This window comes from Pagrus major, chromosome 12 (assembly GCF_040436345.1).
Source record: "Pagrus major chromosome 12, Pma_NU_1.0".
NCBI lineage: Eukaryota > Metazoa > Chordata > Actinopteri > Spariformes > Sparidae > Pagrus > Pagrus major.
In genome coordinates, this window is record NC_133226.1 from 8,023,983 (window position 1) to 8,042,200 (window position 18,218).

Below are 18,218 nucleotides of genomic sequence, written 5' to 3' on the forward strand. Positions count from 1 at the left end.
CTGGCGTACTCTACAGAACTGGCTCATTTGCAAGATTATCAATTTAAGGAGCGAGACTGGTTGGGATTCACTGTCAAGACAGATGCTAGTTCATGTTCCCATCAGCTATGACAGCACCGCCACGGGCATGTGATTCCTCACTGCATTCAAACATGCTCTATCTGTGACTGCCACATATGGAAAAGCTGCTTTCAACTCTCACGCAACATCATTGAGCCATGTTCCACTCATAGATGGCCCAGTTAGTGCAGCTGGCCTGGGAGTGAGAACTTAGACAAGTGCACTAATGACTGGAAAGATGTCATCCTCACACAGCTCGGTACAGACACTCATTGCCTTCAGCGATATCTTTTGTGAGTGGAGTTGATTTTTAACCCTTGTTACTGTTGTGCCTCTGTGTATTATTTATGATGACAAATAGATGTATGTGTATATGGCTCACATTCACATCTGCCTGCGTTCCTGTCTTTAGTCAGCACTGTCACTGGAGCAAATTTGTGGATGTGATTTTCTTTCTCATAGTGGTGTATTGGCGCTTGATTTTGCCATGTATTCATGAATGTTCACTCTGATTCTGTCTGAATGCCCTTGAAAACTTGGCAGCTTGGTCATTTCTTCTCGTTCAAAAGCCTCTGAGGCTATTTATACACCTTGTTGCACATGCAGCTGTTATATGCATGTCCCCCATGTGGAAATCTGAGCGGAAATCTGCCTGTCAGACACACAAGCGTTTATAGAGATGTTGGCTGGCTAGCCTTGATTCAGCCTGGACGGGCTTAAATGAAACCGGGGAAAACAGGCAGTTGATCCAGTGCGAGGTAGTGATAACAAAGACAAATAGTAAGCCATGGCACCAGGCGACTGGTTCAGTGGGTGTTGGAGATACTCTCGAGGAGTGAAATGGGGACAGTCAAAAATCCTTTCAATCAACTGTGCAATCAAGTGATAACGATGGAAACACTTTCTCTTAGATGTTTTCATGCTCATGCAGTTATATCTTACAAGAGGGAACATAGTCTACAATTCCCCCCTGAGTTTGTGTTTGTGGCTTTTTTAGGGACAATTTAGCTATTTTTGAACATTAAATCCCAAATGAGTTGGCATTTGATAAGGTGAATTCTTTTTCATCCTTAGCTCAAATCAGTCTGATCCAGCTTAAAGTAGTGCAGAGAGCCCACCTCAGTTTATCAAACTGCAGGAAGTTTTCCCCTGATTCTGATCCCAAGTGTGATTGCTGTGGCAGTGTACAAGCAGACCTCTCTCATATATTTTGGTCTTGCCCTAAGCTTGGAGCATATTGGTCTGCAATCTTCGATGTACTTTCAAAGCTACTGAATACAGCCTTTCCTACAGAATGGTGTAGTCTGTAGTCCTAAAACCTAGAAATCAGTTAGCATTTTTGCCCTTCCGGTTCCCTTGTCACGATGTCAGTGAGTTTTCTGAATTGGTTTTCTGTTAAATGCCTGAAATAAGGTATGTGGTTACCACAGGATTAAGATATTGACACGTTTTATTCTACGACATAAAATACATCATTAAATATCCCACAATTTAATTTTAAAACGCCCACGTGTCTTTAAAATGGCGGTTGCTAAAAAGTGGCTAGATGAGACTACAGATGTTGTCACATTAAACATCATCATGCCGAACATGGAGACTCATCTACTCATTAGTTTGTCATTTCAGTTACAAACTATTCTCACTCTAACTTTAAAACTTGTAGATTGATCAATTTACAGAAAACGTGTTTCATAATTGTGTAGTACGACGCTTAGTGGTGACGTTGAAGTCATGCTACCGCACTGTAGTCTGGAAAGAAAGTTTGAAATACAGTGACCTGTACACCCGGTGTTGTGTCTATTGTTTGCTCATGCTTTTCACTAATGAAAATCTGATCTGAAAATATATGTCATTGCAACTAGAATATTATGGTATGGTTAAGGTTAGACAGCTAAAAATATTGCATCAAAAAAGCATTAAAGTGGGAGTCTGCAGATCACATGTCAGACTCTGTTTACAGGTCTTGGGGAGCACTACAGCATGCGTGTACTGTGGTTCCAGAAGCAAAATGTAATAAATGGCCCCAACATATGTCGGGATCAGTTGGGTCTGAAGACTTCAAGACGTAGAAGTATGAAAATGAGAAAAATCTGGGTTGAAAGGTCAGTTAGAACGAGGTGAGCTTACCAGACATCTGTAGCCCGCTCCTCATCTCTGCTTGAGGCTAAAGACGTGAGGTTACATCGGGCACAACACACCTGTTTCTCTCACCAAACTGCTGGCACTTGAGTTGTAATGCAGACTCCAGGTTTTGACGAGGAAGAAGGCATGGAATTTAAAACACATCCATGACTCATCCATCAAGAGTTCGATGAGGAGAGCACAATGCTACAACAGTGGACTGCTTTTTTTAATTAATGGTCTTTCATGGTCATGAATAACAGTGTTAAAGGTGGATGTGCTGCATGCCCATCAGCCCCCTCAGTTCTACACCGTTACTTTCTGCTTCACTAGATAAAGAACATTGTTGAACGTTGGTAAATTGGTGCTGCAGAATAACACAGTATGAACCTAATTCCAAAGAAAACAAGTCCTTAATTTTGAGGCAACTTAATCACAGCTGCAAAGGCAGCTGCGCAAATGTCTCATTAAGTTTTCAAAACAGCCTCAAAAATCATGATGTATGTTAAATACAGGAGAGCTACTTTGGCAAAGAGGAGCAGGGGCCATAAGTAAGCCGTTGCCAACATTAACTGAAAGGCACTTGATGAGATATTTGCATAAGAATGCAATGAAATGCAGCCTAAACACCGTTGCTAGAGTTAAAATCAACCCCTTGCTGACATAATTTAAAATAAATAAATATTTTAAGTTTTACCAAGGCAGTATTTATTCTAGGGGTGCTGACTTGCATAATCATAATGGTTCCCTTGTTACAACTGCCTGTATGACTAGATAAAAATAAGCATAACATACACCATTGTATTGTATGTAAGTACATGTGCTGAGACAAATGGGCTGTGGTCTTACTTCTGAGAAAAGAGTTGTTTATGGTCACAAATATTGATTACACTGCACTGCAGTGTATAAATTTTTAAAGTTGGTGCTATCGCCCGAAGGCAAACACTAAGGCAAGTGCTATGACAGGTGTTTACAGAGGCTACAGTAATTACAGCAACATTACTGGAAATCGTTTATTGGATATGTAAAAGAAACAAGGCAGAAAATGCTGCACACAGAAACACATTCCACTGTGCAGGGTTGGGCGTCACAGCTAAAGATGCTCATCTGTCCTGCCTGTTTTTAATTTATGTGCTGTATTTTTAAAACTTTGAGGGGCTGAAAAATTTAGTGTTGCAGTTAATTTCAACCATAGCATTTTGCTTATCTTCGGAGTATCGAAATATCAAAATAAACTGTCCTCCTTCCTGAGTCATTGTGAAACAAAATAAATGAGTTTGTATTATACGATAGGCTGCTGGCTGCCAAAATAATGAAGCTTGAACAAATGATGTCTGACTATAAGCATTCAGACTTCATTAAGGTTGAAGTGGTGAAATGTGACCATGGCCTATTAACAACGATAACTGTTGCTTATTTCTGTTATTACTCCTGTACTCTTGCACTGTTTAACCTATAATAGTCTAGGTTTTGATAAACTGCTTGTGACAATAGAGTCTGTCAATTTGGTGTTATACTTCAATCACACAGCGTGGAAGACTTGTTCTATTAAATGCTCATCCTTTCACAATGATCGCACATGTATCATTAAACCAGAGAACTGGGTTGCGTTGAGCGACTACAAAACAGCAACTAAGGCAGGCTGCCAGTCCCCCAGATGGTACATTACTGTATGCATGCCTGGAGCTGGAGATATAGTGTAAGAAGGCATCTCCGAGCAGGACTGAAGTCCTTGAAGTAGCACACCCATCCACTTTACCCTTCCTCTCAGTGGGGTCATGTCAGAAGTAAGGGAAGTATATATCAACTGTATCTTAAATTAAACTTGAAACTAAGAGCCACATGAGAGCCATTACTCTTGTGTCAACCAAAAGCGAACAAATCAGTGACCAAACGGTGCAAAAAAAAACAAAACCTCACGTTCTGAGATGTTAAGCTGTTGGTCTTGGTTAAATGAAATCAGGGAAGACCGGGCAGTTGATTCAGTGCAAGCTAGTGATAAAGACAAATAGCAAACCACTTCTCCAATGGACTACCATCCAGTGATCAGTGGGAGTTTGAGATACTCTCTGGGAGAGACATGGGGACTGACAAAAATCCTTTCAATCAACTGTGCAATCAAGTGATAGTGATTAAATCACTTTCTCTGGGACGTTATCATTGTGCGACTGGTTCATCCATTTCATCCGAATGTCTGTTGGTGGGTTTGGTGGGCGAACAAACGCGTGTATGGCTCTGCTCCAAGCCTCTCAAGCAGGTTTTATGGCTCTCTGGGAAACAAAGCAAGGCATGCAGTATGGAAGCTCCATTTTCTCACCGCAAACTGGTTTATACACGACATGATCGCTCCAAAGCCCTAAAAGCTTACAAGCACAGTCTAAATTTTATGGTCACAATTTGAAATGTCACAGGCAAATGGGATACAATTATGCTTTGACTGCAAATACCTCCAGTTAATTTCTGTAGGTATTCTTTTCATGTCACAAGATGACAATGATATAATCATTTAAGTTGAAAAAAGAGGAGAAAACATTGCAAGTGAGTGTCCCATATTCATTAATTCATTTTCTTAGAGGTTTTATTCTAAATTTGCACGCAAGAAGGGGAACACTTAAAAGGTTTTGAGGAGGAGATGATTCTCTTTTTTTGTATGCTTTTATGAACAATCATTCAATACATTATATTTCATGAATAAACTAGAACACTAATTTCCTGTGAAAACACACTGAATGCTGACAGCCGAACTAAGTCTGAAAGCGTCGCTGAAAACGCAGAAATGTGAAATGTGAAATGAAAGAATTATCATAAAATTAAAATCCAGTCAAACTGCATTGGCTTAAGGTGGTGAGAGATTAAATACATTGCTATAAAAGCCAGGAGGTAACTGTGATTATGTCAGAGCTTGAAGTTGAAAGTTACCTGAAAATGCTCAATATTGTAGTGAAGAAATGCAGAACAAGTTGATAAAAGCTTATTTTAAAAAAGGTAGGGAGGTGTAATTGAAGCATAAATGTCCCCAAAGCGCTGAATATTTTTGACATTATCTATGAGTCCTTGTACAGAAAGTAGTATTTGGGTGGAATAAACCTTGAAAATTAACCATGGTGCCAGAAACGCGTTCCTGAAACTGCAGCCTACTTAACTGCAGGAATGTAGTCTAATCAACATCAACTGTCTGTAATGCATTTGTCTTAGGTAAACCTTGGTGCCTGTTGGAAATCAACTTTTTCTCCCTGTACTGGTTTCATACATAAGCAGACCTCCCTGGAGTCAGAAGCAAATGCTGCTAAGGACCTTCTGACCTGACCCCTGATACAGTCACACCTGACACCCCAGTGCTCCAACAATCCTTCATTTGAACAGTTTGCTCCATCTGTCAGAGTAAGAGTAAACAGACCTTGGCTACATGAAACAATCAGCAGAATCATAACAATAATATTTACTGAAATGAAATACAGTGAGCATTGGCTCCGCTGCCTGTTAATTAGTTCAGTCCTCACAATATGATTTTAGTTAGCTTTAATGCAAACATAAGCCTATAGGCTTTGGCTGCAGCTTCATGTCTGAAAATGCTTAATTTAAAAAAAAAAAAAAAAAAAAAAAGGAAAAGTAAAAGCTTCATAGTTTTGATAGTTGAATGGTTTCTGTAGTTGGAACTATGCAGTTGAAGTGTCAGAAAAACGTATGGAGGATGGAAAAAGAATAATGAAATGAAGGAGTCGCTGACTGTGGCTATCCTGAATAGACTGTTGCCGGTGTGGGGAAACGAACCCACCATAGATGATCGGTCAGAATCATAGGCCAGTATTTCAGGTTTAATTCAATTCTTTATTGATGCTTGAGCATGATTGAAAACGTAATAAGGTGTGGTTTCCTATAAAAGGAAATAAACAGAAATAATGATTAACAAATTCAGGCTGGTGACTGTGCAAAGGAAACTAAAATATACTTCTCACTTTAAACAAAGTGCTCTTTAGCACCACCATAAGTGCATCATAAGTGACAGTCAACCATAATTATCCTTAAACCAATCGAGCACCCAGTGAACCAACATCCCAACATATGTGATCAACAAACCCAACACCAGCTCCCATAATGTGTACAAACCTAGAGTAAACATCACATCAATGAACACCAAGTCATGACATTAATCACGTAAGCATGAAAGCACACCGTGCTGAGGGACAAAGGACTGGCTGTGTGGGAGAGGATCAGCTAAATAGGGGATAACAGGTGGTCTGATTAGGTGCACTTGCAGGTGACAATGGCCCATCCCCCGGAATGTACCATTGCTATGGGGGAGTTTGATTACCTTTTGTACAACTAAAATATGGATTTTGTGCGAAAATACAGTGTGGATGCTGACAGCTGAACTGAATTTGAAATCATAGCTGGAAATGCAGAGATGTGAAATGAATTGCCTGAAATATCATAAAACTGAATGGTGAAAAACCACATGGTGAAAAATCCTGGAAGTCAAACTGTATTATCTTAAGAATGTAAGAGGTGAAATGCATTGCTTGGAAAGATTGGAGATAACTGTAATATTGTCAGAGGTGAAAGTTGAAATGAGTCACCTGAATATGTCAATATTGTAATGATGAAATGAATAACAAGTTGAAAAAAAGCGTAGTATTTTAAAAAGCATAACAGGGAGAAAAAGAACAAGAGACAATTCACAGTCACTCTCAAACTGTAGGTCATATGGTTGAAGGACCCTCACTATGATAATCCTTAAGGCCTTACTGAAGAGTTTTATGTAATTTGTGTGAATAAAGGTAAATCACAGTTTAAGAACTCCCCACATTTCTGTTTTTCCCAAGACTGTGAGCGGTAAATACAATTGGAAACTGATGCTGCAATTGGATCAGATTGGTCCCATCTCTGATGTTTTAAAATGAAATTAGAATGTTATATATCAACATTTCTTCATGCAATACATACAATATACAACATAAAATAAGGATACTGTAATCATAAATAAACACCATCAACAATAGTCTAAATTAAAACAGTCACTAATATTTTTGATAGATTTTATATTAAATACCACAATACAAACCCATATTATAATATAATTTATGATACAGATGATCAAAATTCTAACTCTCTAACTTTCTAATTCTAGTCTTAACTTTCTAACTTTGTTATAAATTTGCAGTATGTGGTCTGAAGCCCAGAAAAAGAAAAAGGGAAAGAAAAGAAAAAATATCAGATATCAGGATGTAATTTGTTCTCTGGAGCCTTAGCAAAAACCCAAAAACTGAAATATACACCTGTTTCACAGTCTCCTCTTACAATAGGAATATATTATGCCTGGCTGTTGTAAATACATTCGTCAGGTAAGTTTTGACCTTTAGCAATGCATTTTGATGCTGCGCCAGCAACAGAGCAGCACCGATTGTCAGTGTTGCTATGGCCATAGCCTTGCTTGTAGCCGTGAGTTTGGATGATTGAGTCTGCTTGGCCTCGACAGTTTGACTCTGCTGCACTTCTTCCCGCTCCTCCTGGGTCAGGGCCATTGGGCGGAGTTCAGTAAGCACTTCTAGAGCTGCTCGCTGACCAGATTGTACCGCACCACTCATGTACCCACACCACTGGGTGGCTGTCTCCGTGCCTGCCCAATGGATCCTGTAAATCAAGAAAATCAGTGAGCCATACATAAAACACGAAGCTTTGTGTTAGAAAAAGGCATTTAGTTTAATCTCCTTTGGAGTAATTATATCCCACTTTGCACATTTATATTGTTTCTTAAGTCATTAACACTAATTTGCATCATCAGTTTTACAGAGTACATGTTCGAAGCTGTTGACTGGTAAGATTTCCTCTCTGTTGAACTGATACAGGTTACATTTTGCTCTTTAACAGGTCTCCGTTGGCTTCAACGCTCCATTTCTCTGTGCACTGAAATTTGCAAGTACATGCTCAGCAAATTAGGCTGAGCCTGTTCAACCGTGTAGGGGGTTGATCACTAGAAAAAAGACAATAACAATGCTACTCCGAATCCACTTTTCTTCTCCTTGTAATGACAGCAAAGTCAAAGATGTCTTATAAACCTCATGCATTACTGCCCACGGTGCCCAGGTTTGTTGTCAACATCTGTCCACATCATGTGGAGTTGAACACGCTGCTGTCACAGTTAAATGTCAGCCGGAGTATGCAGCCTGCAGGGCTTTGTCATTGGCAAGATGGTAGCATTGTGGGTTTGATGGTGTAAGATCAAATGTGGCAGTGGATGCTGCTGCAGCCAACTACCAGCCCCCCTGAGAGGTTAAAGACAATGGCTGCAGAACTGCAGATGACGCATTACTGACTCCTTCTAGCAGTGGCATCTTGGAAACACACCACTCACTACCCACCCCCAAATGGAGGCACCTTAGCAGCGGCTTAGCTACTTTTCTCAAAGCCCAAGTCCATTTGCCAAAGAAGTAAAAGTGAGTGGAGTGGTAAAGAGCTTTTGCAGTCGATCTTGTAACATGTCTGGCTACGAGATGGAAACCAAATGCGAGCCTACGAGATGAAGCACAAAGTAATATCAAACCCTTTCCATCCCTTGGTCCTGCAAACCGGCCCCATACCACACTGCACAAGGTGGTGAAGAGAGGAGAAATCTCAATGCTCTTCCTGCACTGTTGGTTCACATAAAAAAGGGAAGGCCACTGTTCTGGTGTACAGATGGAGGGGCCGGTCTTTTGGCCAGTTCCTGAGCCCCGGCTGATTAATGAGATGGGGCTAAGCCAGATCTTAGCCTTCTACGGGCTACTCTACCTGTCAGGGATAGCGAAACAGAGGTGAGAACAAAAGCGGCCTACGAGAGACTAGCTCCTGCTCCACAGCTGGCTGGCCTGTAGCAGCTGATAGATATCAAAACTGATGGCATGCAAGTGGAGTGGATGGGCACTTTGATTAGGTTATGTTAAGCTCTTCAGTTTTCCTCCGAGGTTAGTTGAAGGACTCACTCACTCAGTCTCTTCAGATAATAGAATGGCCCTCATCCAGGGAGGTTAAAGAGCTCGACAGAAAGTAGCAATTTCCGCAAGACTGTTATTTATTAATTGTGGAATGGTGGAATTATCAATAGGTTTTCTTATCTGCAGTCTTTGGATGCTTGTGATTCTGCATGCCTTAAAGGCTGCAGTCTGCTAATCTAGGCGTGAGGATTAGACATGTTTACTCGGCTGTCTTCTTGTCCTATTTTGAATCAAACGTGAGTGTGTTTTGTTACCTGCCTCCTGAAAGGAACTGCATCAACTTATCCACTTGCTTTACACTCGAGTCTGCCCAATACAGCGTTGGGATTTGGAGGCTGCTGTCTCCCCTTTTATCCCCTGCAAGCTACAATAGTACATGTCTTAAGTGTAATGAAGCTATATGTGTTACGTGTTTAACATGTCTCTGGAGAGCTGTAATCCCGGCCATACTGAGGGAGGATAATGGACTACACTATCTAGCTGTCTGGTTATATGCTTTTAAACCAATATGCAGTGGTGGAAATACGCAGGGACTGCTGTTCCTGGAGCAAAAAGTTGGGGAGGGGAATGGCATTCCAACTCAGATTTAGAAAATCTAGTCAATGTTTTTATAGACTACTGCTTTCAGTATTGGAGAAATTAAAATATTCATGTATTTTTTGCTACACCCAATCCAGTAGAGAGATCTCTCTTTTTCATAAACCTTCTGTGCGATGTCTGAGGTGCAGAGCAGCTCTCTCAGCCTGCACACAGACAGACACAGAGACCTTGTTCTGAGGACAATGTGTTTAAAAGTCTGGTTAAACTTGACTAGAATCAATGTGGACATTGCTCATTGCCACAAGTGCATCAAGTCTTTTGCGTGCAAGGGCGGAAACATCTAGCAAGAGTGTATCGGAAACATACAGGTAGAGGAATGCACAGTTAACAGTTATTTCCCCAGTTAACCATACAAACGTGTGATTAAAGTAACCATTGGTCATCTGATTATTTAGCTATCAGCTTTATAAATTCAGTCATAAATGGTTTCTCATAAATTCACAGAGCCTGTTTCAGAATGCTCAGAGCATTGTTTGTATGGAGGATATTTTGTGGTCATAATTAAAATGAAAAGTCCAAACAGAAAGTCAAAAGAGATAAATTACAGGAAAGTTTCATCGCACTAGGCAACTCATCAGGCTGTAATTAAACTTAAAAAGAAAAAGGAAGTTGACAAAGAAAAACGCTAATTAGAAAATGTAATGTAGGTAAAAATTGCAAATTTGCAAAAGCAAAGATGGAAATGCTCAAAATGAAAGCTTAAATTGTGAAGATGAAATTGGAAATGGCTTTGGAAATAAGACAAGGAAAATAATGTGACACTTAAAATGCAGAGTAGAAAACCTTGAACGAAAAAAATGAAAAGCTATGTAGTGGGAAAATACCTCACATGTGGCGCTTTAAGTGACGGCCGTTCTTTACATCACACGTCGGGCCTTGAATGCTACCTGGGACAATTGGTTCCAATATGGACATGGGTAAGGAGTTATTTCTGAATGAGTTGGTTAAGGTTGTTTTCTTGTTTCTTATGTTACCAGCCCCTTGTCTTATACTGTTGGCTTGGTGGCACGTAAGGTAATTGTGTGAAGAGGGGTGATGTATGAACTATAGGTGTGTGTGTAAGTTTAGGCCGTGTGCAGGTATAAAAGCAAACCACAAGAAGGCGTTTCACGCTGTCAGCCAGAGCATTTCATGTTGATGGTTGAATAAAGAAAAGTCTACTCTCTCCTGTGTTCAGTCCTCTGCTTTTTGGAAATTACCACGACGAGCTCAAAAAGAAAAAAAAAACATTTTGTTTTGCATTTCAAGTCTGTCATTAATGAAAACAAGGGGAAATAATCAGTTTGATTAGCATTATCAGCTTTCACTTATCATTTATCTGATTATAAAACAAAACCTGTGAATATAAAAACATCTTTAGTGATTATCTATAGCATTCCCCCAGTAGAACATGGCCATTTCTACCACTGTCTATATGTCCTGCTAAGACACAAGACGTTTCACTAACTCACCATTTAAAGGACAGTGTGCACATATGACAGATTACTCATGTATTCCCGAGCTCACCGCACTTTTATCATCAGCATCATCAGGCTTTAATGCTCCTCTACAAAACCAGCTCCCACCCGTCTACCAATCAGGAGTAGATAAGGGCTCCCCCTTGGCACCTTTAATCTGGCCAGTATCCCCGATGATTCATTTTATCATCTAGGTCATCTGAGCAGCACCAGAGGTAGAGGCCTTGACAGCAAACAGACTGGCTCTGGATTCCATGCACACACATCTCTGATGTTGTAAAGCAGGACATAACAATGAATTAAAAGGGACTTTCCTGTCCAGCAAGGGTGTTAAGAAGAAATTGGGTGACTACAAAAACAGAGTCGTCGGGAAGACACAGATGATCAGTGTGTGCCAAGGCTGCAATGAGAAATGTTTAGAAGCATTCTGATTGTTCAGTCCAGCCTACTAAAAGATGCCACGGGAGACTTTATCAGCAGAATATCTGAGACATTTAGACCTCATACTGAAAGGCCTTTTGGCAACATGTCAACAAGATTGAAGTTTGGTTATAAACACCACCTGCCTGCCTATCCACTGAGAGCATGTCTGGTCTCCTCAACATGATAAAGACTAAGTTTTGAAAATTCTGAAAGAGAAAAAAGGGAGTTTGTTACAGAAGTCAAGTTGTTGACTGGTAAGGTTTCCTCCCTGAAGTTTTGCCCTTTCACAAGTCTCGGTTGACTTAAATGCTCCACATCTCTGTGCACCGAAAACTTTCGAGTACATGCTCAGCAAATTAGACTGAGCCCGTTCAACCGTGTAGGGGTTGATCACTGGCATAGCACAATAACGATGCTACTCCTCGCTCCTTCGTGTGATGAGAAAAAAAAGGAGGATGTAAACCTTATAAATTATTGCCCGTGATGCAAGGTTTGCTGTCGACATCGGTCCACGTCGTGTGGAGTTGAACAACATGCTGTCACAGCTAAATGTCAGCTGAAAAATTAGTTTACTGTTTTGTTGAAGTAACCTGACATCACCCCGAATGTAGGGCCATTCACAGCAACACATGGGTATACACTTTTGTCTGAGGATGCTCTTTAAGGGATTTATTCAGCTGTGAGGCAGTGGGCGACATACCCAAAGATCACTGAGATGTACTATATACAAATGTAAATGAAAACGTAGAGCGATGCATTCAGCAAGTATAGCGATGAGACATAGAAGAGGCAGGAGTGCTGTAGGGAGAAAATCAATCAACACTGCCTTCACAATGGCATGCATAGCAGCATTATGAAAAGAAGAGCGAGACCTTGATAAATTGATGGGCTTGTTGGGCCTTGATTGGAGTCATGTTTCAATAGGTGATTATAAAGTAAGAGTCAAAGGAGACATGTTTTTTTAATATCCTCCAGTGTGTTATATAGGGTCTTGTTTAAAAGGTCTCAAAAGTTAACAAGCTCGAAGTTCCCGCCCACAGTAAACACTGCTCCTGAAGTGCTGAAAAACCTCGTCAGTAGTCATGCCCTTTACTTCTGCGACTTCTCGACATTACACTACATCACCATGTCACCCATTTGCATAATGTTTGCCTATATTCACAGTAAAAGCGTAGCTAACTGGAAGCTTAAAACACGATAGTGCCACCCGGATATGTGTTGAGCTGTGCTGGCTCAGGCGTGCGTGAGCTGACCAATCAGAGCAGACTGGGCATTCAGGAAGGGGGCCTATAACAGAGCGTTTCAGACAGAGGGCAAATACAGTGATGCTGCACTGGACTGTGTGAGAAAGCTGATGTGTTTTTTGAGCATTAAAGCATTAAAGCCTATTCTGGTAGTAACCCAACATACAATTATGACTTGAAAATGAGCAAAGTATGTCTCCTTAAAGTGAAACTGATCAGTTGACATCACCCACTGCTGTGGTGCTCTGTCAAAATTAACGCTATTCTTTGTTTGCGTAAATTACTGAGAAGGGTAAAGCATGCAAATATAGAGGTCCAACTTGGGTAAATCTAAAAATGCACAATTATGAGATTAATCCAATCTCTAAACTTGGGAATAAAGATCAAAGAAGCCCTCTGAGCCATTGGGATATCATTTTGACCTCCACTGTGTACAAACCATTCTGCTGTGTTCAATTTAATCATATTTCCCAGTGGGCTGAGTCAGATACCATAACAGCAGATGAACAAAATGGATTTAGAAAGAAACTGGTCCACATTGTCACATTAAGCACTAATACAGACTCTGGGATGAATACCACTTTCTTTCTATTCCACCGTTAACCTTTCTCAAGCATTTTATCACGCTGACTAAAGCATTCTCTGGGATGAGCTGGTGTTTCTTGTTGTAAAATAAAATGAAATCCCTTATGTCTGTATATGGAAATATGAAGTGTTGTATAAACTGTCTGTCAGATTGAATTAAAGTTAAAACTTTAGAGACAAGGACTTCATTGTATCCTTGTCCCCACTATAATAAAGTGTATCTGGCAATCAGTGCCCAAATAACTATGGGTGTTTATATCTCTCCATGACCTAATGGATTACAATGATGGACTCTAATTAACTAAGCACCTCTGTGTTTAACACAGATCTTCCAGATGTTCTAAATTAAGATCTGTTCTAATGTTCGTAGCTTGATTGTCTTGCAGATGGTTCCTAACTGCTCTTATTGTCCAGGCTTGTCACTGGTACGCTCAGGGAGACATAATGCAATAATATCATCTGGTTTCAGCATATTGCCCTGAGCTGCGCTGACAAGTTTCTGTGTGGTGGATACTTTTGGTGTAGGGATCATGGGCAGATATTTATAGGTGTTCAGTGTGACAAAATCGCACATTTCTATTTATAAAATCAATTCATCATACACTGGTTCTCAGCCTAATCTTTGTGTATTTTGGAACATTGTATAATTCCCTGAAGTGTGAGTGTTGGTACAGACTGCAATTAAAATTTTTCATGCACTGGTTGAATTTGGGCTATTATGCCTCCATAACATGTCTTTATCCAGACTAATGGAAAGAAAACTTTAGTTCAGATTTCTGTTCTGTAAATGTATGACAATGAAGTTGTTGTTGTTAGCGGTGCTGGCTCAGGCTCGTCTGAACTGACCAATCAGAGCAGGCTGGGCATTCAGAAGGGGGGCCTTAAAGAGACAGGAGCTAAAGAGCGTTTCAGACAGAGACTACAGTGATTCTGCACTGGACAGCATGAGAAAACTGTATTTTTGAGCATTAAAGCATGTAAACTTATTCTAACAGTGACCACAAATAAAATTATGAACCTGAAAATGAGCACAATATGTCTCCTTTATTGCAAGTAATAACCACGGTAGGTTTCATGCTGATACCTATAAGATACATTTTTCGCACTGTTCCCCATTTTCTGTCTAAAAAGGTATGAAATTTTCAAATACATATTTTTTAAGGCCATTATCTCAAAATGTGTTTTGTCTCATACTCTGAGCCAGAAATCTCCGCTTCAGTAGCATTTACATACACCAAACTTTCCAGTTCTATTACTGTCTACTGTATAGTCTGAAAATTTTACTGAGGGGTTTGTTCATAAATCCTTTATCGGCTGATTTATGTCATGTTTTATTCCTAAAAATTGCAAAAAAAATATTTTTTTTCCAGAGTGTTGAAAAGAGATTTCCAAAATGTCCTCGGTAAAAACCTTCAAATCTAATATGGCAGCAAATGAAACAAGAATTTTGAACCTGGCTTTATCCACTGTTCAGATAATGGCTCATTTGCATGTTAAAATGTTAGAAAAATTGTATAATATTATAAGTTATCAGACTTCAGTTATTTAACTGAAAGTTTAACCCGCAATATTTTCCCTCGAAAGAAATCAGTAAACCTTTTCATCTGTCAGCAATACTGTGATCTCACAGCTTTCAGGTTGTTATTGTGCACTGGCAGGATTGTGTTGTTTTGCTGAATAATGATTGAGGTCCTTTTCCCCTCTGAGTTATTTTGGAAGACAAGTGAGACTTGTTCTTTTACCAACTTGTCAGTTGGCACCAGGGGAATCTCACTGTTTGCTTCTTGCTTACTTTTCCATCTCATTTAATTGGATTGTCCTTGTATAAACAGATGCTTTGCTTTTGGCCTTTGTGTTGACATAGCACAATCATACTGTATGTGTTGGCAGGAAGAAGTCCTCCCAAAGCGGTTTCATGCAAAGCAGTGTTGCTGCACTTTTAGTGTGGGATGAGTGAAGGAGATTTGTGCTGCATTTCTGTGACTACAGATTTGATCTCTTGTATGTTGTAGCATGTTGCTTGCTAATGTGGCTACTCCCAGTCTGGGGCTGTGTTGGACCTATGTGTGAATGTTAAGGCTTACTTGGAGCCAACTAAATAATGCGCAGTAACTTTTATGACCGTAACTGTTTTTTCGTGTCACTTTTTGTGTTGATATTTCTGCAGCGCTAGCTCAGCTAGCATTACCTTAGCTGTTTTATGAAGCCTGTTTTGCCATGGAAGGCTCACCAGTATGTGCATGTGTGTTGCTGCTGTAGGTACATGTGAAAAAGAAATGGTCAAACTGCAGGTATTCATTTGCTTGGCAACTGTGTAACTCTGATTAGCACCCAGCAGTTAGCTTGCTAACACCATACACACTGTTAAAAAGCTGTAATGTCAGTGTCCTGCAAGGCAGTGAGGCTGAGGCTAAAACAGATCACATGCCTTCTCAAAGTTGTGGGGTGATGAAGTTTTTGCTTTCGAAGCAGTTCTTGTAGCGATACTCACAGTAGAAGTGCCTCTAAATAAGGGGTCAGGATTTGGAATTTTGATTGAAATGAGCTTCAATTTCGACAAATGAAATCAAATGCAGTATTGACGAAAACCCTCAGAAGGACTTCATGCTCCATTTAAGTGCGCTCCTTAAAGGATATGTGTGCTGACGGGGACGTCATGGTTTGTTCAAGTGGACCTCATAAGAAATGTCAGACAGTGCTGGAAAAATGTTTAATCGAAAAATTGAGGAGGAGAAAAAGAGACATGAGCTAAAATAGAGCATCTCAGACAGAAGGAAATACAGTGGGACTTAAAAAAAAACTTAAATTAACAATGACTCTACTTGTACATGTTTTGAAACCCAAATGTCATATTTTAGTACAAGGGGTATTGTGCTTGACCTTATGATAAGACAGAAGGAGTATGTTATTCAGCATGCAGTCGAGATTTTAATGCGCCAATTCGAGGTTAACACAAGGCCTGTGTAAACAAGAATAATTGGTATTGTAACTCTCTTTCTTTGTGCACAAATGAGACTCACTCAAGAGTCGTTCTGACATTTCAGGATGAGGAGCTGTGTTGTTGCTGAGAGAGGTGAAGGACGGGCAGGCTAATCCCGAAATGGCTGAACGGATGCAAACGTCAGTGTGCGGACTCGCAGAGATAGACTACTAAGCCTGCAGAGCTCTGATGGAGAGCTTCACTTGTCATTATCGAGTGGCATAACACTAGTTAGCCATTACTCCTAATTAGCACCGATTTCTAACATAGTAAAGCTTAAACATCTGATGTTTTAGCCACTTGATTTAAAACTGACAGACTGGATTTTAGAAGTATTCTATTTCTCTCAGTGTATCATAGGTTGAATGAACTAATCCTTCTCTGTTCCCAACAACGTGAGGAGAAATACAAACCAATTCTTTTGTTGTGAAAAAGTTTGCTGTCCTACTAAACAACTGCAGTGTTTATTCTCCATGCATTTTGAAGCTGTTAACTTAGTAAGGCATGAACCCACTGAGGTCAGTTTCTTAAGTTCTTGCAGCTTTTCTTTCCATTTACTCGTCTAGAATTCAGCGGGGAGGGACTCTCTGTAAAAATCTCACATACTGACCACTCAGGCATACTATCCAGCTAGCATAATTACTCAAAACCACAAACCCGAGAGTGTTTTAGTATTATTCAAAATCGAGATTTATCCCATCCCAAATAAAATCCCATAATCCACCAGACAAGACTGCAATCTGTTGCACTGTCAGAGTGTGGTTGAAGCACCTGCAGTATTTAAGTCAACCAAGCATGGGCTTGTGTTCATTACATGTGCTGCATTTGTGTCAAGGTCACAGCATGTCCTTGAGTATCCATTTTCTATATGGGGTAGGAGTGTGGATAAGGGCTACCGCCCCATGCTGCTGTATGAGTTAGGTTATGTAATGAGCTTCCTCTGCTCCCCAAGGACTTAATGTCATTACGGAAATACATTACCTGGATCCCCCTCCCCGACTCTCGCTGTCCTTCGTTCAGCTTTGTGCATCTCCGAACAGGCCATTAGAAATGGATTATAGGACGTTTTCCTATGAGAACGCCACTCTTGACGACCTCCAGCCATTTCTTTAGAACTGGACTAATGTGTATCAGTGAAGGCATAATCACTCCCACGACTCATGCCAATGATCTGTAGGCACTGGCTGCTAGTGAGTAATACCTGGTCGGCAGGTTGAAGTGCAGATATGGTTTCTGTGGTGTAAAAATAGCAGGAGCATTCAGCAGCCACAGTCAATATCTCTCATACTGTCATCTAATGTGTACAATGATACTATTTACTGAACTATGAACGCTAAATGTAGCTCTTGAAGAGATTTATATCAAAGATTAAGAAAGTGTCATGCTGGTTATCTCCACTACATACCTCCACATAAGAGCAGAGAGGAGGGGCGACTATGGGGAGAAGAAAAGGTGTGATGCTGTGTATTTGTTATCACTGGGATGATTACCTGCCACAGGGCTTCCTCAGGCTAGGGTGGTAATATGTCAGCATGCCTGGTGCCATGATATTAACAGGGCAGCCCCCACTGTAGTCCTCCTTAGCCCAGTCCTGCACAGTAGAATAGTTAAATGATATTAATAGTGTAGTACTTCATGGCACAGTAAAAAAGCAAGGCTTTGTTTTACAAAATGACCCTTGATAGCGCTCCCAAAATATAACACAGTGTAATTTTAATTTTTAATTTGTCTAATTTTAACTGATAGCACAATTCATGAAAACATATACAGTAGGTTT

General features: G+C 40.2%; 1 protein-coding gene across 1 annotated transcript in view; it reads right to left on the reverse strand.

The window, feature by feature from the left end:
• Positions 1–5,988: 5,988 nt before the first annotated feature.
• The window catches only part of LOC141005576 (probable flavin-containing monoamine oxidase A), a 48,415-nt gene continuing 36,185 nt past the window's right edge, over positions 5,989–18,218 (reverse strand). Inside the window, exons 11-12 of the mRNA XM_073477456.1 lie at positions 17,932–18,032; positions 5,989–7,812 (exon numbers count right to left, since the gene is read on the reverse strand). Coding sequence (XP_073333557.1) covers positions 7,476–7,812; positions 17,932–18,032 — 438 coding nt within the window. The 3' untranslated portion in view covers positions 5,989–7,475. The remainder of the gene's footprint in view (positions 7,813–17,931; positions 18,033–18,218) is intronic.